At 45.3% G+C, this 23,424-nt stretch overlaps 2 protein-coding genes across 3 annotated transcripts in view; one reads left to right on the top strand and one right to left on the bottom strand.

The window, feature by feature from the left end:
• The first annotated feature begins 1,646 nt into the window (after window positions 1-1,646).
• PRR33 (proline rich 33) lies at window positions 1,647-22,789 on the top strand. Its single transcript, XM_035121490.3, has 2 exons — window positions 1,647-1,984; window positions 21,062-22,789. Exon 2 carries the CDS (start codon window positions 21,071-21,073, stop codon window positions 22,655-22,657), a length of 1,587 nt encoding a protein of 528 aa, XP_034977381.2. The 5' UTR covers window positions 1,647-1,984; window positions 21,062-21,070; the 3' UTR covers window positions 22,658-22,789.
• LSP1 (lymphocyte specific protein 1) overlaps window positions 14,435-23,424 on the bottom strand; it is a 77,611-nt gene continuing 68,621 nt past the window's right edge. For both annotated transcript variants that reach the window (XM_035121504.3, XM_035121511.3), the window contains exon 11: window positions 14,435-16,045. The gene's annotated coding sequence lies outside the window, so the exon portion shown is untranslated. The remainder of the gene's footprint in view (window positions 16,046-23,424) is intronic.

Genomic DNA, 23,424 nt, shown 5'->3' with positions numbered 1-23,424 from the left:
GGATACGCTGGCACCTACCCTATCCCATTGCCTCTCCTGTTCCACTTACAGAAGCTGATTAGACTGGCAATTGATTGTACCCACCAAACATTTAAAGGTTATTCCCACCCACCCAAAGAAACTCAGGAACTCTAATTTGCTAAGGGTGCTGGGAATTGCAGCTCTCTCAGGGGGCAAACTACAGTTCCCATGATTGTTGGGGGCAATTTAAATGTATGTACTGTATAGCACTGGCAAGAGGACAGTATCCTAAACTGCACCTGAAGGCAGCCAATAAGCTTGGGGAGTGCAGGGCGGGCCCCATAGCTCTGTTCTTCAGCACCACAGTTTGCCCCCACTGCCCCCAAAATATGCTGCCCATGATGAATATTTCACTTTGCCTCATAGTAGTAGCACCAGCCCTGCCAGAGAGACACAGTTCGGCTTTCTAGTGCCAGTGTGGTGTAGTGGTTAAGAGCAGTAGACTAGTAATCTGGTGAACCGGGTTTGCATCTCCACTCCTCCACATGCAGCTGCTGGGGGACCTTGCGCTAGTCACACTTCTCTGAAGTCTCTCAGCCCCACTCACCTCACAGAGTGTTTGTTGTGGGGGAGGAAGGGAAAGGAGAATGTTAGCCACTTTGAGACTCCTTCGAGTAGTGATAAAGCGGGATATCAAATCCAAACTCTTCTTCTTTTTCTTCTTCCAGATCAAAATATCAACAACATGGTCGCTATGACATCCGCTCTGGACATATTGTCAAATGATCACATTTCATGTTTGATATGTTTTATTGATTTTATAGCCACAAACACCTGTTAGTGGCCCGTGGCAGTTGGCCACTTCACTGTTTTACTCGTCGGCTTTCTTTCAAAATATTATATAAAATAAAATTCTAAAAAAATAAATTACACCTGTAGCCCATATTCCATCAAGGAACACAACGTAGCATACATGCTTCCCCCCCCCAATTTTACCCACACAACCACCCTGTGGGGTAGGTTAGGCTGAGAGACAGTGATTAGCTCATGGTCACCCAGGGAGCTTCAAGACTGAGAACATAAGAAGAGCCTGCTGGATCAGGCCCAGCATCCTGATCTCACAGAATGGAGATTTGAACCCTGGTTTCCCATATGCTAGTCCCATCGCACTGGAATCACAGTTAAAAGCATGAACCTCCTCATGTTACCATTGATTGCTTGGAAGAAGGGGAACTTCTTTAAAATATGCAAAACCTCTGGTATTAAGAGGTGTGCAGTAACCGTGGTTAGCACAAAGCACTGTAAATGCAGGATGGGAAATGACTTCTTGACAAGCATTTCACGCTTCCTTGGTTGCAAGAAGTAGAATATTAAAGGACAGGTCTGAGAGGGGGTCTCAAACAAATAATGCGCTTATTTCTCCCCGAGTTAAATATGAGAATCTGGGTTTTGCCTGGAGCACGAATTCGAGACTCAGGGAGTGGGGGTGGGGGGGCGGGGAGGCGAGGGAAGAAGCCCCTTGATTTAGATCAGCAAGAGAAATATTTTGCAGGCGCATTTGGACGCTTTTTGGACGAGAACGCAGCTGCTCCGTTCTGCCAGAAGGGGGCAGAGCGCAACCATTCAGTTGCAAACCCAGTTTCCACCGCGCAAAGGTATAAAAACGCCTTCTCCATTGCCTTGTTCCATCACCAGCACCACCCCCGCCTCTCCTCCAAGATAGACCACTTTGGCACGGCAACTTTGCTGTGTAACCCTATGCCATTCAGAGGGGTCGACACACACAAACACAGAGACCCCTTCAGCAGAGCTTCTGTGCTTTAACAGCCTCTGAGACACAGAGGAGACCTTTAGGTCTGGAGCTGCAGCGGGGCATGCTTTATTTTGGGCAGGGAGCATCAGTCTCTCCCCCTCCCTCCCTTGGAAGGGAAGAGTCCAGGCAAGGATGCAGAGACCGGTTTTTAAACACGCGGAGCTGAGAGCAACAAGCTGCAGCCTTTAACCATTCAGCAACATTCAACAGGTAATGAAACAAAAATCCACCCGCCACCCCCGGTCCCTCCCCCGATTTGCTCGTCTTTATTGTAGAATCCCTCCCCTTTGGAATGAATGAGTGAACGCCCAAGGGAGCAAATTCTCTTCACTTATGCTAGAGATTCCATCTTTCTTCACGTTCTGGGTTTGAAAGGAGGTGGGAGGCGCATGCATTAAAGAACCGATTTAGTGCTTCGATTTGGTTTGAAACACGGCTCTGTCGAGTGGAAATACGCACTTTGCTATTATGTCTATTTATCTGCATGCATGAATGCATTCGCCACGCTTCCCCCCCAACCCCCCTTGTTTGAGAAACTGCTTTATTTACCATGGTCACGTTCCAAAGCAATGGAAAATCAGGCAGGAATCAGGACGTGAATAAGGCTGTTGTTGTTGTTGTTGACTGCGTTTAAAAACACAAGCTGCACGAGGCGCCCTGCAGCGTTTGAAAGGAAAAGAGATGGCATCTCCAACAACGCCGAACTCGCTGCCTACTTTAGGCAGCCTTTGGAGCTGATATAACACTGTACAGTACAAGGGATTTGCTGGAGAGATGAGGTCTCTGCATTGGCAGTTATCCGTACAGGAGAAACTTATACCCAGCTAGCTGGCTGGTGAGAGGCCCCTTTCCAGATAGATCAGCTGGTTTCTTATTTGGACACTAGTCTGCAATAAAAGAAAGAAAGAAGGAAAAGTAAAGAAGCGTATGGAGAAAGGACGAAATATTTAAACTTAAGTTGTAAGTATCATGTCACCTCCTTCCCAAGCACACATGAATTAGTGTATTGAGAAATTTGTGGAATTTGTTAGTTTGGATTCAGATGCAACCGTTCTCGTTTTTCTTGTCATTTTTCTCCCCCCACCCCAGCAAGCTCACTCCAGAAAGATCTGCATGACAAGCAGTAGTACTGCTGCAGTAGCGTTTATTTTTGCTGCTGAAGGTTACGACTGAAGCAGTTCGTTGGGGTGTTCAGGATCTTTTGATGATTATCAGAGGGATTGCTGTGTTGCTGGACATGTTGATTTGCAGCCCTATGCCCACTTACTTGGGAGCGAGCCCCAATGGACTCAGTGGGGCTCAAAAGTTGGCATGTATAGGATTGCACAGTGAGTCTTTTGTAGCATTAACACCTAAGGCTGTGTACACACTCCCTTTTGCTCTGTATCCAGTGCTGCTGTTGGTAGTTTGGGAGGCAATGTGCACATATCAGAGTCATATACCCCATAATCTATCCTGTATTCTTCCTGTAATTTCTTAAGATTTTGATATGTTTTCCTCCAAACCAGCTTAGGTCCGGATGGAGAAAAAAAACCCAACCTAGCTGTGTTTTTAACTGGTAATACACACAAACAGCCTGAGAGTCCTATGGCACCATGCAGACTGTCACATTTATTGTCTGCCATAACAAGCTCTTATTTGATGCCTAGTTTTTTAGTACAAATTCTGCTTCTCACACCATTTGTGGGCATTGTGCTCCTGCATTGCATTGCATTCCTCTCTGTTTCTTGCCATGTGTTCGTCTTGATTTGGCTCAGATTTTCTGTTTATGGCAAAACAACCACAGGCAGCACTGAGGTCTCTATAATCAATCTTTACAAAGAGTTGGCTTGTCTTCCAACCTCTGCCTAATTCCAAATCATTTATTTTTAATTGGGGTCTCTAGACCCCAGGCACTGTTTAAGTCTGCCCTATGAACATTTGTGGCAAGAAAAGGGGTGCATCCTTGCCACAGCTGTCAACTTCCGGATTGGAAAATAAGGGATCAGCAGCGGCCTGGCATCGGAAGTCGCTTCTGTGCATTTCCAGACATGTGCAGAAGTGACTTCCGGTGCTGGCTCTGCCCGATTTCCGGTGCCCAGACATGGGCAGAGTGGCACCGTAAATCGATTCTGTACGTGTCCAGACATGCGCAGAAGCGACTTCCGGTGCTTGCTGCCCATGTCCGCACATCTAGGCACCAGAAATCGCTTGCGCAGAGGCAAGTGAGCGAGCAGCCAGCCGGGAGCCGGGACTTTTACGGGATATTTTACAATCCGGGGTTGCAGCGGGAAACGGATTTAAATTTGGGGGTTTCCCTCCAAAAACGGGAGGGATGACAGCTATGATCCTTGCACTTTCACAGTATTGCATCTAGTGACTCTGTACAAAAAGACTCATAAAATATTTTGTATAATATGCTGCACCTCCGTTTAGCTCCAAGATGGGGAACCTGTGACCTTCCAGATTTTATTGGATTCCTGTTCTCATCAGCCCCAGACAGCAAAGCCAATGGTTGGGAGTGATGCGAGAAGTTGTCCCACAACATCTGGAAGCCACCTGGTTCCCCACCTCTGGTTTACGTGGACACTTGTGGAGTAATCCTAGACAAGTCTACTTGGAAGTAAGCTCTGTTGAGTGCAATGGGATTTACTCCCAGGTGAATAAAACCAAAAGTAAAAGAATACAAAGCAGTAGTTTGAAAGAAAATGTTTGCTGCAATGTCTTCCGTGCTCCTTGGAAGGTAGACAGGGACGGGCAAACCCTTCTAGGCAAGATGTTCCACAATCTGGGAAGCACAACTGTGCAGCTCTCCTGCCAACCTGCTTGATCTCTAAGCAGTTTGCATAAACACATGAAAGCCTTCATCGTCCTGACACCTTCCAGGTGTTTTGTACTACAACTCTCATCCCATTGTAGTCCAAAACTTCTGGAGGGCACCGGACTGGCAAAGGCTGGATAGAACCTGAGACTGCACAGCAGACTTGAATTCCCAAGCAGGTTCATCCGGGAGGAGGATCGCCTACATAGCAAGGAGTCAGTAGCTACCAGCGCAGCACATGATTGCATGGAGAGGGTCCTGTTTCAGTCCCTACCATCTCTTTCAGGTAACTGACTTCAGGCAGCAGAGCTAGGAAAGACCTCTGCCTAAAAAGCTGCTGTCACTTGGAGAAGGCAGCTCTGGGCTAGGAGGACCAACAGTGTGAGGCAGATTCCTATCATGTTTCATGGTGTGCACATTTCGGATCCCTCATAAAACCAGCCACAGTGCCTGGCTCACCTGCTAGAGGCCTGATCCACGAACCATGTGAATTGTATGCATGCATCACTGTCCTAATTCATAAAATATCACTGGGTTAGGTACACCTTCTGGGTTTGTTTTAGCAACCTGCATAACAGCTACTACTACTCCTTGATCTTAATAGCTGTTCACTCTTGAGGAGCAGATGTAAGCATTCTCTCTGCTTCAGCATCACTTTGCTTTGTCTAGCTCATCTCTCTGCTCCATATCTTTCACCTTGAATGAGTTCTTTCCCCTTTATGCTCATGACCTAAGCACCATCTCTTTACCTTGGACTTTGACATCTGAAATTAGTGCTGTTGGGGCCTACCCTATTCTTGTGTCCGTAAACTGATTTAACTGTTTTTAATGCTGAATTTTAAATTGCTGTGACCCACCCTGGGATTTGCTGGTGAAGGGCAGGTAATAATTTTATCCACAGCAATAATAATAACTAATAATAATAATGTTCCACATGCACAAATTATGTCTTCTGTGAGCTATGCATATGTTTGACCCCTGCTGACAAAACATAGCTATAATTCTTCTGGCATGTTACGAAGTAGCAACAACATATTTGCGGTTTTGTTGTTGCTGTCTTTTTGCAATTTAATTTTCAGTTAAGATCAACAACTGACCTACAAACCTTGCTATGACTCGTTACTCCCACCTAGAGATGGGGAAGAAGTTTGCTTAGTTTGCATTTGAATGCAATCCTGCCTAATTTGCACTTCTTCAAAATATACACAGCCCAAAGCAGCTACCCTTGAAAATTCACACTTCCTTGAATCTTGCATGCAATTCTCCAACCAAAAATGTGTACTTAGGACCATATTTTAGGGCAAGTGTGGATTAAAATGCTATTTTTGTAAGTAGTGCTTGCAAAAATGCATATAAAAGGGAAAATACCCTTTCCGTCTGAAACTATGCCTCAGTGCAGCTGTAACGATGGGGCACTTTGAACTATAGCTGAGGGATGAGGAATGGACTTGCGTGATCAAGTGCTTCTTCCCCCACTTACTCCCTTATCCAGAGCAAATCCTATTTCCCCCTGCTGGCCTCAACAAGGGCCAGCTATTGTTTTGGCAGCAACATCAAGCAGTTACCGCCAAGGTCACCTGTAAGTGAGCACACCAGTCATCCTTGATAGGCTAAGGTTGTGTCATGAACATAATGGGAGAAAAAAGGCCTTTTTATCTCTAGGTGCCAATGCATTGTGAAACTTTCAAGGACACAGTGATGTAATGATGGCCCAACTAGAGGAACGCTATTTCACTGCTCCCCCACAATGCAACAGGTAGAAGGAGGCTACTTTTCTTGTTTTGGGTTTTTAATAAGCACATCTAAATTCTTATACTATTTTAATCAAATGTATGTCCACATGAATTGTTTTCACTTGTCTTACCAAGATGTGCTGTTGAAAAGGTGTGCATACTGGATTGTATGATTTGTGGTTGCATATTGTTTCCACATTTTCTGTTGAGAATCACTACATGCTTTTTCTGCACCCTGCCAGTTGTACTGTCTCTTGTTTTCTGACTAAACTAGGGGCTCCTCCAGGCTTCCTTTTGTGCTGTGTTTCTAGACACAGGCCTGTAATTTAAAGCATCACTTTCCCTGTGAAAACCTGTTCTTTACTGCTGAATTGGAGCAAAGAGCAATCCCTGGAAAGCGTGGGTTGATTCAGCGTTAAAGAGTGGGTTTTCACAGGGAAAGCACCAGGGCAAGAAGAAGAATAAAAGTGTTCATACGTGTCATTTTAAAGGCCAGACCTGTGCCTAGAAAACCGGGGCAAAAGATAAGTGTGGATGAGCCTTTTATGTGATATGAACTATCCATGATTAGGCTCTTGATAGGCTGAGCTATGCTAGTCCTCTCTCACTCATAGCTTATCTGCTTTCAAGATCAGGGAAAGAGCACTCTGAGAGTGGCCTTTTAACCCTTATCTTCCTTGAAATCTAAATTGCTGTCTCCTGAAGGCAACCAGGAAAGAATTAGGTCAGGGGAAAGGGAAGAGAAAAAAAGGTTAAACACCATTTCCCAGAGCACCCCTTCTCTAACTCTAGCAAAATAACAGCCCCAGAATATTCTCCTTACACAGGCATCCCCAAACTTCGGCCCTCCAGATGTTTTGGACTACAATTCCCATCATCCCTGACCACTGGTCCTGTTAGCTAGGGATCATGGGAGTTGTAGGCCAAAACATCTGGAGGGCCGCAGTTTGGGGATGCCTGTCCTTACATATCTCCCATGTCACATCTAGTTTGACCCTTCAGAACCTCCAATCTTATTTCACTGCACTGTCTTCATCAATCCACCTTGATGATTTCAAATGCCAGAAGAATCTGAATATCTGGCTTTTTCTCCAATGCCATCTTTAAATTCCCTGCTTTTCTGGTACACACTGCATCAGATGTTTTAGCATCAACATGCAGTTGTGCAAATCCATAATCTAATAGTCTAATAGGCGTGTGTGTGTGTGTGTGTGTGTGTGTGTGTGTGTGTGTGTGTGTGTATCTCCGAGACCTGCAATGCAAGTGGAAGCACATAAGCACAAGAATCGTGTGAGGATTTATTCCAAGGGAATGAGGAAGTGAGAAGAAACATGAGTGTAGGTTCAGACATACCCCAGAGGAGAACCTGCTAGAAATATAACTTTCACTAGTTACGGTAGGACTGTAATTTGGGGAAACAGAAGAGCAACTCTGTCTGAGTTCACTGTGATGCAAGATTGCAATAGATGTAATTAACAGGCTTCCATTTGCGTGGAAGTCCTGCACAGTTATATGGGAGTAAACCCCCTTGAACTTCTGAGTAGACATGGATAGGATAGCTTTTTAGTTACTGAAATTTCTTTTACAGATGCAAAATCATTCAACATGTGTTCTGATGATTCTACTCAAACCCTCAACCTTAATTCAGAGCCTTAATAGAGATGCTGGTGGATTCTAGAAACAACTATAACCTTCAAGTGTGAAGGGCTGCCCATAACAAATGTGTTTCTGTTTGCTGGGGTTTGCTGGAACACGTTTGGGTTCTGTCAATGGCAGGGAGGCTTTGCTGATATGGAAAAATCTTAGATTGTACTGTCATAGAGGGGATGCAATTTCAGCATCTGGATCCATCTTCTGGACCTAGCTGAATTCTGATAAGTTCATCATTAGAAGTGGACAACTGGAATCCCAAACTCATTTTGGAATTCCAGCAGAACCTGTTCTACTTAACTAAAATTTGTGGGAAAGAACTCAATGGTTCCTTCAATCTTTTGAGCCATATCTTCACCAGTTACCAAGCCCCGCATTGTCATTAACTCTATGTTTGTTGTCCCTGTCACTGAGACTGGGAACCATTCTCCCTTACAATTGGCCCTCATATCCCTCAACTGTAACTTATTTTTAGATCTGTATTTCACATGCCCTAGAATAACTAGATAGACAGGAGAGCTAAGGGACTAGTAATAAGATATGGAGGTTGATGGCACTCAGACTAGGTCAGAAGAGGCCAAAACTTCTCGCCATGTGAATCTTCAAGCATCCTTTCTGGAACACGTTGGAAATTTATCTGCACTGTTCCTGGCAAGCAAACTGCTGCCCTCTCTTTTTTGTTCTCATAATGCTCAATAGGAGATGCAAAGGATGCATGCTTATAGGAAATGAAATCCCCCCTCTCACCATGGGTGATAGGATCTGGACCACAGGTGCAACCTACTCATAAACACATGAAACTGTGGGTCGGTGTGTGCGTACACCCATTTCAGCAGCTTCCTGTTTTTCCTATTTCATTCATTGTATGGTAGACGTTGCCATTATAAGAACTTAGAACAAGGATGCAACTATATGAGTCTTGCAGAAACGCGACTGAACTTCCTTTCCTGTCTGAAAACTGGAAGGGACTGGCCAGGCTCATCTCTATCAGCAGACCTTGGTGACAAGGAACTAGCAATACAGTGGGGATACGAGCCTCTCTCCTATTTCCTTCCTTTCCCTGTTACCAGCCAAGCAAGGCTGAAATTAGTAAGGTGAAACTTTGAGCAACTGGAGGGGGCACACTCAGGGCTTCCTCTCGTCTGAGGTGCAATTAAGAGGCTATCCTTCAGTAGAGCTGCTGAACCCTCAACAGGCTGCAAAAAGGCATAGAAGCTGCAAGGAGGAAGCTGCTAATTAACATTGCAGGGGATTTTCGCTGACTGGGACTTACAGCTGCATAAGCATTATGGAAATTTCTTGGCCATGAGGGTGGTGTTGCTGAATAACATAGCACTATTAATGGTAGTACGGAATCACCATTTTAATTCCACTTCTAGCTCTTTGCTGAAAAACACTACTTCAGCAGCACTGAAGAGCTGTACTGTCGAAGCAACCTGAATTCCCAAATAGTATCTCCACGCTATAATTAGTCCATGGAACTTTCCATGTGTTAATGGAGATGGGTTTTTATAGAAGTGCCAGTCACCTGGATCTTTTTCCCTCCTAGAAATAGCAAGTAATCTCTTCAATATCAGAATTCAGTGTTGCAAACAGTTACTCAGTAAATATCGAACAAAGCATATTTACTCTCACTATTCCATAGTTTTCATGAAAATGTACTTCAAATATTGGTCCTATAGAGAAACTGAATGTGCCCCTTTGGGCCAACAGGATTATGGCATTCAGTTTTCCCAGCTACCACTAAGGAAATTTGCAGCTCTTCTGTTCCATTGTTTTCCACTCTCCCACTCTCACCTGCCTGGCTTTTAAAGCATAAGGAAGGTGGGGGCTCTGTTTCACACCTATTGTTACTGGGCTGGACTTCAGTGAGACTTATTTTTATCAATCTGCTGTCACTTTCTGTAGGCCACTAAAGTCTTGCCATTGACACAGCCTTTTGAGGTTAAGAAGCTTAACTAAGGAAGTCTTTATTTCCCCACCCCAAATCTCTGAAGACCCTAGAGAAGGAGGGAGGGAGAAGCAGAAGCAGGGAAAGAGCATCCAGAGAGAGAGAGAGAGAGAGAGAGAGAGAGAGAGAGAGAGAGAGAGAGAGAGAGAGAGAGAGAGAGAGAGAGTTGCATGGAGAGACAGTGTGCAAGCAGGGTGGAATCTACACACATATTTAAACATAGCTGCCAAGTTATGCCTTTTTTAAAGGGATTTTCCCTTATGCTGAATAGGCTTCCTCGCGAGAAAAGGGAAAACTTGGCAGCTATGATATTTAAAAAAGGTTCCGAAAATGTGTTTTAAAAAATACATTGAATTTTCCATAAGGCTCACCATCGCCATCTAGTGTCACATTGTATAATGCGCTTAAAACACACTTTAAATGTTTTTTTTGTAGCTGCATAGCTGAGCCCCAGGTGGTTTGTCTCCCATGCTGCAGGTGACGGGGAGGAAAACTGCCAGGGTGAGGGGCAAAGGAAGTTGGAGGAGAGGCAGAGGGCTGTCCATGAATTGTTGGAAGATTGAGGTGTTGGTTTGAAGTTCCTTTCATTTGTTGGCTTAATCTTGGGTTGTTGTGTAGAAGTTGAGGGGTGGGCGGTCCTAGACATCTGGGGACCAGGATATCAAAGGGATCACCTTATTCCCAATAAACTTGCCTGATCACTGAGGTCATCTGTCAGTGCTCTTCTTGTGGTGTTGTGGTCCAACACCAGAACAGAGCAGGGGCGAGGAACCTTTGACCTCCCCCCCCCCAATGTTACTGGACTCTGCTTGTTGGGGCTGATGAGTGTCATAGTTCATTAACATGTGGAAGGCCAGAGGTTCCCCTCCCCTAGACCAGAGCCTTTCATGATTGCACAGTGGAGCATGATTCCTCTGTACTTTTTGTCTTCTGCTAAATCCTTTTGTTTAGAAGTATGAACGTTGATTTTTTTTTAAAAAAAATACTTTTTAAAAAAAATTAATTGCCTGCATATTCCTATCAGTGTACCTAAGAGCAATTCATAGGCAGTTAAAAATGTATTGCAGCTGCTTTATTGTATTATTCTTGTATGTTCATAGATGTGTATTCCTGGGCTCAGCCTAATAGAACACACATGAATCTCTCTCTGTGTGTGTGTTTGTCCCTTTAGTTCAGGCATCCCCAAACTGCGGCCCTCCAGATGTTTTGGCCTACAACTCCCATGATCCCTAGCTAACAGGACCAGTGGTTGGGGAAGATGGGAATTGTAGTCCAAAACATCTGGAGGGCCGAAGTTTGGGGATGCCTGCTTTAGTTGATCATTTTCTAGGAAAGCATAATAGACTACACAAAGTACCATATTGAGCCCTAGACCTGATCTGTTGGCCTGTTTTGATAAATCCAGCCCTGGGAAAAGCAATCCTTTTTGCAGGGAAAAGGGGTGGGGTCTGGGAGAGAGAAATGAAGCACAGAGCCAAGTACAGATATTGTCTCTTGTTCTACCACCTTTCCGAAAACCAGAGTTTGAGAACCTTTGGCATGGAGGGCAGCTGCCAGTTTTCTTCCTAGCATGGGAGAAAGCAAATGCCATCTCAGTAATGCAACCCACTGTTAAGCAGCTATGTGAATAGAAGTGAAGTATTAGTGAGCTTTAAACTGCCGTTGTAGCCTGGGCCAGAGTTCCACCCAGTAACCACTCTTCCCTTTCCTTCACGCTTTTCAGGCATGGTCTGAGCTTTAAACCTCTGAGTCAAAGCATTCTTTTTTCTTTTTTTGCTTCAGAGCTTTCCCCACGAAAGACCATTCTTTACCACTGAATCGGAGCTAATGGCAATGCGTGAAAAACCCAAATTGCCATTTGTTGCCATAAGTGTGGATAAACCCAAGGTTTGGTTTAGCACGTTTCCTGAACTCATAGACTCATGGTTAAACATTCTTTCTCACGGCCCATGAGCTATAGCCAAGAACAGACCTTGGTTACAACTCACAGGTAGAGAGAAGTGTGTTCAACTATGATCCAAGGGTCAGACAACACCTTGACTTTGCTCTGTGTGGAATTTTAAAAGACCAGAGAAGAGCAAAGCATCCAGGAGCCCACACATTCACACGGTCCCAGGTCAGCCATAAGGCAGCTTGCCAGGATATGCAAATCAGGCTATTTTGTCCGGCTGCATTAGAAAACCGCTCAGGATATCCAAACGTGAGACAGATTTAATGACTAATCTCAAGTTTCTTAAAATGTGGAGTGTTGCTAAACTTTGATCTTCTGGAGCTCCCAACTGAGGCACTTACAGAGGGACAGATCATCAGTGGGATAACAGATATTATTGTCCTGTTAACTGGTCAGTTTATTCTCCTGGGATCATCACTAATATGTTTGAATATTTTCTAGGATTGGAGAAACCAACAAAACGTTTATTGCCTATGAATTATGGAGGGAGGGAGGGAAATCTCATCCGTTCACTTCAGCAGGCAGAATTTTAATGAGGGGAATATTTTTACGGTTAGACACTGTTTGTTGCATAGCTGAGAAATTAAGTCAGTAAAATTCTGGAATTGGAAGAGAGGTTTCAGGTTTAAGACACTGATGTTAATGGAGTGCTGAAAATCCACACCAAGGGAGGAATTTAACGTAGTGCTATGGCAATCATTCCCTCAGCGCAAGCTTTTCTGCTTGCCAGACAGAACAATCAGGGCCGTCTTAAGCATATCTGGCGCCCTGGCACAAAGATCCCTCCAGCGCCCCCCGCCCAGCGTGGCTGTCTGGTGGGCGCAGCAGCGCGGCGCCACCCTGGTGCATTGCGCCACCCAGCCTTGCCTTAGGGCCGGCCCTGAGAGCAATCCACCCTCGCCTCTCCCTTCAAGTTGTTCTGGGGGCTCTCCCAGTCCTGCCAGAGCCCAGAGGGAGGAGATGTGGAAGCCCCATTGTGCTAGTGGAAGTCCTCACACAAGCTTCCACTAGCAGGACTCATTAGTTGAATCCATCCCTAAGCAATATATCACATACATTGGGCAGCAGTCAACAAAGTTTCATTCAGAGCAGGCCCACCGAAATGAATAAATCTAACTTTATTAATTTCAAGGTGCCTACTCTAAGTAAAAGTCAGTGGAATACTGCCCATGAAGTAATCACCTAAAATATACTGTGGGTGGTAGCCAATGTCATTCATATTCAAAGTAGACCCACTGAAACCTGCTAAACCTCTGGCATGTCACATTGATTTCAACAGGTCTATTCCAAGCATGACTAGCATTGTACATCATTATAGGACAAAGAATACTGGCCCTAAATCAAGTCTTCCTGTTGCCGTTATATATACTCTTTTGGCCTTCAGTTCTGCAAGTCACATTCTCCAGTAATCTAAATGTTTAGGACTGCTGCAGTCCTAGAAATACCAAACAATTTCTTCACACATTCCATTTTTTAGTTGTATGCTTAAGCTTGCATTCGCCTAAAATATGAAACTGAACAGAATACAGGTGGGAGATTTTTACACAGATACACTCAGTGCTGGGGTTTGGCTGCAGCCTCTCGTTACGTGCGCACTCCACGCCCATGGCAAGCTTGGGTTTGTTGCTGTGTAATGTGTAAGACACCCTTTATTTATAAAACAATGGGATTTATCTTCAAATAAACGTGTTAAGGTTTAATGTGGCAACATTAACAAAGCTATATTGATTTAAAACTAGCTCCGAGTCATGCACGGCAGCAAGAAATGTAGAGAAGGCGCCAGTCTGGTGCCTACAACCAGCTGCGAAATACAAGAATCCAGAACTCAAAGGGGTTTGGCAGTCAAGCTGCCCTACTCCATTTCACTAATGGGTCAACCTGACCACCTGCACATTGGTGAACATCAGAAAGGGCTCCGTGCACATAGAGTTGTTCCATGTAGCACAAGGAGTTCTATACAACATGCTGGTGCACAAATATATAGTGGAGATTGGCACATTAGGGCAAATGGGCCACTGTCCCACCAAGCTCAGGCTGTCTTCATTGCCTGCCTCCTTACTTAAAACCAGTCCAGTTGGTGACACTGGCTGTCAGCCTCCTCCACCTTAATCTCAGTGTTGCCTTTGTAGAATTCAGCAGGGAGGAGAATGGGACCAAAGCATAATCAGTTAGCTCTGCCAATCCATCTGGGTTCACCTACTGTTGTTCTTCACCATTGGGTCCACCACCGGGTCCATCATTGGCTCTGGGTCCATCTACTGTTGTAGATGTTCTAACCTACTGGCCCCAGTGGGCACCAGCCTTCACTGCAAGTCAAGCCCTTCTCATGCATGCCATGCCAAAGATGGGGGCACACCTGCTGGACATGGGGCTACATCACCTCATGAACCCTCCTATAGTTGAAAGGGCTGCACAAATTCATCATCCGTATGGTGCACAGTCTTTTCTTGCTCCCGCACTGCTCTCTGGCAATTTGGAGAATACCGTTGTTAAAAGTTCTTGCTTAGTGTCCCTTCCAGTTTAGGCAAACAGAGCCGAAGGCTTTGGGGCTAAGTGACACTATAAGAGCCAAACCTTTTGTTTCTCAGAATTTTTATTAAAGGCTTACAAAAACAAGTTGAGGTCACACAGAATGGTACCAAGTAGAAGCAACAGGGGAGGCGGTTTGGGGATATGTATAACATTGTCTAAACCAGGCACCCCCAAACAGCGGCCCTCCAGATGTTTTGGCCTACAACTCCCATGATTCCTAGCTAAGAGGACCAGTGGTCAGGGATGATGGGAATTGTAGTCCAAAACATCTGGATGGCGTCTGGTCTAAACCCTTGAGTTGCTAGTCTTGGGAGGCTAGAAGCAGGATATTGTACCCTCCCCCTTTTTTTGTATAATGAGCGAGAGGCAAAAAGTGTTTGAAGTTGGCAAGCTAAGAGATGCATTTATACTGCAAGGTGTGGCGCCCTTTGCACCAAGTCAGGCACTCCTTGCAAAGTATTAGCAGCCATGGGTCCTCTGAGTGCCCATTTGGCTGTCTTCTGGGAGCAGGCCTTCATCCCAACCGATACACCAATCTGGTAACTTTGCCAGAACTACTACCATGCCCCCCCCTCAAGGCAGGAATGGTTCAGGTGTGAGGGGGAAGAGGCCTCCTAGGTGCAATGGGCACCAATTCATGCTCAAGATTGCATCCTGTATCATCTCTCAAACCCGTACCTAGTGCTCATCTTGAAGCTTACACCTTACAGAAGGAAAGCATATGACCAAGAAAGAGAAGGAAGATGCAGGATTTGTGTGCATGAAGGAGGGAAAAATCAATGGAAATAGAGAATTAGCTCTTCATTGAGAGTCAGGCAGGCACTTTTGGGGAAATATTTCCTGAAGTGCTTTTTAGCCACGGGATAATTGCCCAAAAGAAAAGGGAGAGAAGAACCATCACATACTTCATGATATGTATCTCAATGAGAGCATCAGCCACAAGGTATAAACCTTACCTAACTTGCTTGAATAAAGACAAGAAAAAACTATGGATGGATTGCAAGTAGAATGGATCAATGTGACTAAAACATAATGAATCTATAGTTGTATACTATCTGCCTCTTATTTAAGAAGTTTAGAACAGTGACACACCATCCAAAACATCCATGTTAGTCAAGAGGTGAGACACTGGTATGCCTTGCCATTTTGAAGGCTTAGGTGGTAGAAAGATCCTTAGACTCAGCCATAAACTCCTACGTTTTCCTACTGCTTTCACTTTCTTGCTCACAACTCCAAAGTAGTTAAGGAAAATTAAACGTTCCTCCTTGGTTATTAAGATAGGTTCTAGGCTTGGCCAGGAGAAGTAGACAAACCTCTCTTTCTACTAAATTAAGAAATTAGAAGGGCACAGAACAGCACGCGAGTTAATTTCCCAAAAAAGAATGAAAAACTGATCTAGAGATAGCTTTTTTTTAAAAAAAACAACTAGATTATTGCCACTTGAGTTGAAGCTGTGTCCAAGTCTAAATGAAGTCAAACTTGGAGAGATGCTCCCATCTGTGAAGAAATCAGTAGCTGGGTTTTGAAGCAGGCTGCCGGATTTGAGCTGGGACGTGAAGTCATCCTTTGAACACAGTTCCTTTTTAGCAGGGGGAACATCAGCACTGCATAGAAGTATTGCCTCAGGTGTCCATCAATCATGGAGCAAGCCCACCTGTAAAAAAGAAAGAAAAACCACAAAATGGCATCAAGCAGCTGTAGGTAGAAAAATGTCCCCAGAACTGCTGTCCGGCGACTCTGTTGGATTCCCAAGTCCCACCTTCCCCAGCTAGGCTTGCAGGTGTCAGGAATTTTACTCTCTGAAATATGGCAACCCTAGCCCCAGCCACCATGGTTAGTGGTCAAGGATGATGGGAGTTGTAGTCAGACGGCATCTAGAGAGCCACAGTTCCCCGCCCTCACTCCTGTAGTAAAGGAAGTTTATGCTGCAGGTAAGCACTTGTTGCAGCAACACACATATGCACGCTCCTGACCCCAGAGGGCAGTGCCCCTGCAGTCCTCGCTCCGAGAATGTGGCCACAGCAGACAATGAACATCAGGTGTTTGCATCCAAGAAACCTTCATACCAGGAAAGAGCCATCACATTGCCTATAGATGGTTGGGGAATGCATTGTCAAGTGAGGGGGAGCAAAGAGGCAAAGGTGTGGTGCCAGCACAGCTATTTTTACCTTCCGTAGTTAAGCCTCAAGCAAGATGCATTGAAAGCAAATGGGCCTTTAGAGCATAATGCAAATTCCCCATCACTTTGTTGGCCTGGGGGACTGGAGGCGGCTTGTGGATAGAATATGGTGTGCAGCCAAGTCATCCCTTACATGGCTGAGAATCCATGCTGGGTGCTCCCTGCTCTTTACTACCAATGTCTATTCTTGCCTCTTACCCACCCACAAGCTACATACAGGTGGAGCCTCGCAACAGCTATTTTCTGCCCACACAAATGCCAGTAGTGTCTGGTCCTTGCCTGAAGCAAGGTCTCCCTGCTGCAGAGTCCCAAAGTCACGGCTGGAGTCCAGTCTCACAGCCAGTTTAGGCAATTTTACAGTCTCCCGTTTTAACTTCTTTTCCATTGCCCAAAACAGTATTGGTGAGATTGGTTTTCTATAATCAAGTAGGCATGGAGACTTCTTGTGTGTTGAGACATCCGTCAGTGACCAGGTAGGACTGGTTCATCTAAGAAAGGAAGTGCACATCTTCTGGCACAAAACAAAAAAATAAATAAAAAGGAACTACGGCACTGAGGTTACTTCCAGAATACCTGTTTGTTGGGCATTCATTACAATTTGTTTGCAGGGAGGTTAGACTATGTTGTGTCAAGCAAATGTTATTCCAGACTTTCCAGTGCATTTTCCCAATTCTTTCCTGATTGCAGGAAGTCCAGTTTTAGGAGAAAATGGCTTTGCTGTGCAAAAAGTTCCAGCAAAATTTTAATTGCACAACCTGAATTTGTGACTGAATGCCACCCCAAACAGCATCCACCTGGAAGCTCACTATTACAGGTTCTCCACTCTACTAGACTGTAGGATGATTAACACCAGCACACTCCCCTTCATCTTTTGTTGCTATAATAGCAATGCAGAACGAAGCACTGTGAACTGAGGTCTAAAACCTATTGTGCCTGGGAGAGAGATCGTGTGCATTTTCCAGCATACCATACTGGTACCAGTTCATGCCAGTCAGTCAGGCTCTGCCATTCTGCTTTGAGCCGAGAGAAAACGAAGACTTGGTCAAGCATAATAATAGCCCTTGCAAAAGTAGAGGGACTGCAGTTTTACCTTGGCAGTTCAATGACTGTGGCACAAGTATCAAGTTTCCTCACATCTCACTCCTCTCTCCAAGCTGAACAGCTGGTTCTATATTCGACTCGGGGATTGCAAATTACTTTTCCATCTTGGAAGCTATTCTGTTTTGCTGAAGCTAGAGGTATACAGTGGATTGAAGCCTTAAATATAAAGTGACACAGTAGAGGTCCCGCAAGAAGCAAAGTGATTTGGCACCATCTTAAAGGAAATGCTTGTTAATCCCTGGCCTTTTCACGCTTCTCTCACTTTAGTTAAGTTTCGACTTGCAAGTGTCCCAAACTATCAGAGGTCCTTGAAAAGTTACTCAGCTGCACAGTCACGATCAGTTATAAAAAATGACTGTTCAGTAAGACCACACAAAATGCCACTGGGTCCCTGCACTTATTGTTCAGGCATGTGCAAAGAATTCAAAGCAGAAACTGAGGTGGGGCAGGGGAGGAGAGAGTGGTGGGCCACACCAGTTTTCCAAGTATGTCACATGATCCCAAAGAAAGGTTAACGAGAGCTTCTACCATCCCTGGCTCCAAACATGAAAAATGATATTAAGCAAAAGATCTGGAGCTGGAAAAGGTTTTGGCATAGTTAGAAATGGAAAATGTAAACACATTCTCAGAGCAATCACAATAAGGATTTTATAGATTGGAAGATATCAGGATACAAATAAAACCACTACGCTTGGGGAGTGGGGAAGAACAGCCAAGGTTTTAAATACTGGTGCCCTCAAAAAAACTCTCCTGCAGATACGTCCCACCAATTTTTGCTTCCTGTCGGCAAGTGTAAGGATCAGTGCTTTTTTCCTGGGGGTACACAGGGGTACACATACCCCTAAACATTTTGTGAATCTAATTGTGCCCACATTGAGGAGCAGTATTTCAATTTGAGTAGGAAAATGAGAGTACCCCTAAACATTTTTCTAGAAAAAAAGCACTGGTGAAGATTATTATTTGGAATAAAAGTGAAGAGAAGCCAACTTCCTATGTTGTTACTGACTTGTAAGAAGCAAGAAAAGCATCTAAAGGGGACCTTACATCCTTTCAAATTATTTTTGGAGATAGCATTTGGTGTATATACAGCTACCTATTAATATACCAAAATGGACCTACAGTCCATACAGTCCTTCTCCATCTTTAAAAATCAAGGTAGGTGAGCGACAAAACAAGTTATCCAGGACTTGATCCTGGATGAGGATGCTGACCTGATTTGTGTTACAGAGACCTAGTTGGATGAATCTGAGAGGCTTAGTCTCTCTTTGCTTCGCCCACTAAGATTCTCTGTATAGCAGCAGGTAATATCTGAGTGGGGAGAAGGCAGAGTTGGAGAGGCTGCGCCATTCTGACCATTTGCCCTCTCTGGCAGTCTACTTGGTTCAAGAGTTTGTATCTGAATTGCAGTAGGCAATTGTCATTGCTCCCAAACTACAATTTTGCAGTGGGCATAGTGTGTGTGTGTGTGTGTGTGTGTGTGTGTGTGTGTGTGTGTGTGTGTGTAAGTCATAGGAAAAAACAACCCACATACAGATCTCACAGGTCTGAAGTTTGCCCATGTCTGCTCTCTAGCACAATATACTATGTTTTCCCCTGTTCCATATCATGACCAGAAGATCTACAGGATCTACGCTTTATTGCTGCTTGTGGATTTGGATGGACTAAGAGTTTGAGCATCCTGGGAAAGAGGAAACACAAATCAACCATGGTTTCTGTTTTCACCAGGGAGTATTTGAAAAAGGGAGCTCATCCCTCTCCTTCAGGGTGATTTATGCAGGCCCTGCCCTGGAGGCACAATGAGAAGGGAATGTGGCACATACCTCTCGTGAGTGTTACAGTAAGGTTATCAGACATCCCTGTTTCCCAGGGAAAGTCCCCAGATTTACAGTCCCCATACAAAATCCATTGAAGTTGAAAAGTGTCCCCGGATTCATTGAAAAAAATCTGGTAACCTTATATTACAGAAGCAGCAATTCACACTCCTCAGAACATGCAAGAACTACTTTCTGAAAAGTAGTTAAAAAGGAAAAAACTAAGGGTAATCATGTTGACCCACGAGAAAACCCAAAATCCATATTAGGGAGTTTCAGCCCTATTCACATATGTGGCAATTTGTGCTACTATTTGGGTTAAAGTTGAGCTCCACCAACTGGTAGTTTGCTGTACAAGTATTCACCAGAAGAGCTATGTTTTCAGTCAGCTTCCAGTCCCTAGAATCCAAGTGCAAATCACCCTTAAAATGATACTTGGAGACACGGTTCTGCAGACAGCGTTTTCTAGGCCCCTTTGGTAAGAGAAAAAAAGTCAGCCTTCCAGAGGAGAAATTAGCTAGTGCTGAAAGACAAACTGCAACCTAGGCAAAATGCTGCTTGAGCCACTTGTGTACCCTGAAGTGGAAACATCTGTTCTCCATATCAAAGGCTCAGGATAAGCAAAGAGGGCTTTTCCAACTTGGTAGATGCTTTCCAGCTCCCAGAGGACCTGCTATCAGCTGAGCAATGTGTTTTGGCTAGCACACGACAGCAGCTGAAATAAGCACACGAATCACCAAGGAGAAGCACGGACGACCTGATAGCCCCAGTGAACTTTTACGAGTGATACTCAACACCATCTATTGCTGGAACCTGCAGCTTGTACATCAGCTTTCTTAAGCTCTCATGTTTCACAGCTCACCTTTAGCTGACTCTCTGTTCACAGCGCAGCAAAGTTGGGGGAGTCAGCAAGCAAAGGATCACGTCAGGAATCAATGTGATCAAATAAAGGCTATGTAAGACAGTAGCAGGCCAGCATCTTTTGACCCAAATCTGCCCCATTCAAATATAAAGTGGGAAGATGGCTTAAAAAGAATGAAAAAGATCAGTGCAAGGAAGGTGCAGGACCTCAGGAATGGGGTCAGTAGAAGGCCCCTTTCTGCATGCGGACCTCCTTCACACAAGCTAACAAGCAAAAGGGATCAGGGAGATTGTTGAAATCCATACATATACTTAATGCACGAGATCTTAAGACCTGCCTTGTACATGCATCACCTCAATTGATGGATGGTGTGAACCAAGTTCTCTCAGGAGCCTTGAATGAGTTCGGAAGTTCTAGCCAGGTTGTTTGATCTAGGATGGCTCACTGGTGTGATAAAACATGGCCCAGTCTCAACATTGTTCCAGTTTAATTATCCAAAGCAGGGATAGGTGGAGCATAATTGTTCTCACCCAGTTTCTTCAGGATTTTTAAATAGTTTGTAGTCTTAAATACTTGGCTAATGAATATGTTTTTGTCTTCCCTACATACCGTAGTAAATGTGCAAAAAAATACCTTTGTACATTTATGGGGTAAAATCATAATGAACAGTCAGGAAGTTTATATCATCAACTGAAAAATACCCACTTTTTGTTTCAGGGGGTCAAGATGCTGATAACTGTAACGCCACCCCATGAGTCGGCCTCCCTTCACTCACAGGCTCCGCCCCCTCCTATTCTACCAAAGCCTGGAATGGACAATCTTAAATTACAGAGACTCCTGAAAAAAGCAGCCAAGAAGAAAGCAACATTATCAGCACAGCAAGCTGCATCATTCCGGACCAGCCTCTCACCTGTGAGTGAAGCCAGCCCAGACTTGGAGCACAGCGACCGTTCTTCCCCACGGAAGCCTGCAGAAACCACAGCGCACATCACCATCAACCTCCCTCCCCGCTTTTCCATCAAGCCCGTCACCCACCACGTCTCATCTCCCTTCCCTAAAGGAAAACCCTTCACGTTCACCGCTGCAGAGCAGAGAAGCATTTCGGAGCATCTCAAACTCGCCATCTCGCCCGCCCCATCGCCATTTCACAGACAGAGCACTCCTGAGCCTTTGTGGCAACCCAGAGGGGGGACACACACACACTTGCCCTCTTCGAGTGCCACACATTCTGTGTTCCTTTTCCCCGAGCACCCTGTTTCCCCCACACCTGTGGTGGTGGAGACCCCAGCGGCAGTCACTCATGTTACCGAAACACACGCCTACATTCACAGCATGCAGGCACTGCGGGCAAAGACCCCCGTGTTGGAACAGCCAGCAGAGTCTCCCAAGAGGCCCACCACACCTCCCCATTTGCAGACAAATCACTCGCACCCGCCACCAAACCAGGCGCCAGCCATGCCCTTTGCAAGCCAAGCCAGGCCAATTGCTCCTAGACTAGAGATGACTCCAGTCCCTGAGCCTCCCATAAGGACAGTGAAAACTGCAATATTGCATGTCCCCATACAGCACGTAGTGATCACATCCCCAACTCCTCAGTTCAGAAGGCCTGTGACTCCAGGAAGCAATAGAGGCCTTGAACCACACGGCGAGGCCCAGAGGCAGCCAAGTCCCAGCTCCCCTCAGAAGCCCGCCATGCCTGAGGCAGTTACATCTGCTCCACCAGCTGTTGGCACCTGTGCTCTCTCACCAGAAAACAGGGCTGACAAGCAGACTGTATTGCCACAGTCACCTGCAGTTTCTCCAAGCACTGCAGGCCCCCTATCAAAGCCTAAGCCACCAGTCCCTCCCAGAAGCAAACTTAGTGGCTGGTCTCGCCTCAAAAAGCACCTGGTCGTGGAGTCAGAAGAGCCTCAGTTTCCGGTCTCAGAAGCCGAGCCAGCCAAGCCTGAGCAGGTGGAAGAAAAGGCAGCGACAGAAGCCTCTCAAGAGGGCCCTGGTCAGAAAGCAACCAAGTCCAGAGCTGTCAAGATGTGGGATGCCATCTTGTATCAGATGACCATCAGCAAAGAGAAAAAGCAGGCAGCAGAGGAAAAGGAAGTCAGGAGCGAAGGAACGTTCTCGTTCCGGCGGCGTCTGCCCCTTCTTCTCCACAGGCCACGCTTTGATGCCCGGAAGCTGAGAGAGCTTGCTTCCAAACCCATGACAAAGATTACTACCCTGTTTGAGGTGCGCCGAATCCAAGGCCAGCCGCCCGAAGCACTGATGAGTTTCAACAGGGCTGCATCGGGGTGGCAACTCGAAGGGAAGCAATGAATGAATCTGCATTCCCCTTAAAGGTTTCTTTTGGAGGATGCATCCTGAGCTGGGAGGAGCTGAAATAAATACACGAGTTTGCCAAAGGAGAAATCGCGCAAAAGGAAAATTAATAAAATCCGTCACAGGGTTGCTGTTTGTGTACCTGCATGTAGTGACCATAAGTAAGTGAGAAAGGAACATGAGGTGAACACCTCTTTCCCCTCAGGTCTTATTTTCATAAGGCATTCAGTTTCAAGTTGAACAGCAAATTAAAAGCGAAGGCCAATAGTTTTAAAGGCTCTCAAAGGCAGTTTTATACAGTTGAATCAACTGTATAACATTTCTTAATAACAAGGCAGCCCTCAGCAATGTGCATTTAAGGGTGCCATATAGTCTTTAGCTCAAACCACAGCTTCAAACCATCACAAGGAGTTCAAACTAGATTCAGAGCCCAAATTCCTGGAGATTACAAAGGACTGGTACACAGAATGATGTTGCCTGGCAGCCCTCCTCAGAGGCTCCATTTCATAATTCCATCACCTGGAATTGTGCTCTGCTCTGCCCATTCATAGATTCAGCCTCTCAACCACTGATCTCAACAGCCTCCCTTTGCAGATCCTAATGGCTCTGGCAAGTTCATATAAAGAGGGTCTCCTTAAGGGACCCAAGGATCCAAGGCAGTCAGAGGTTCCCAGGTCAGAACCAGCACAATGAACTGCATCCACACAGGCAGGCGGTGTAGATCCCACAAGAACTGGCCTGTAGTATCTTCCCTGAGCCCCAGA

Source organism: Zootoca vivipara, chromosome 1 (genome assembly GCF_965207765.1).
Source record: "Zootoca vivipara chromosome 1, rZooViv2.hap1.1, whole genome shotgun sequence".
In the NCBI taxonomy this organism is placed as follows: Eukaryota; Metazoa; Chordata; class Lepidosauria; order Squamata; family Lacertidae; genus Zootoca; species Zootoca vivipara.
The sequence above is the reverse complement of the archived record's forward strand: the minus strand, read 5'-3'. Positions and strand labels throughout refer to the sequence as shown.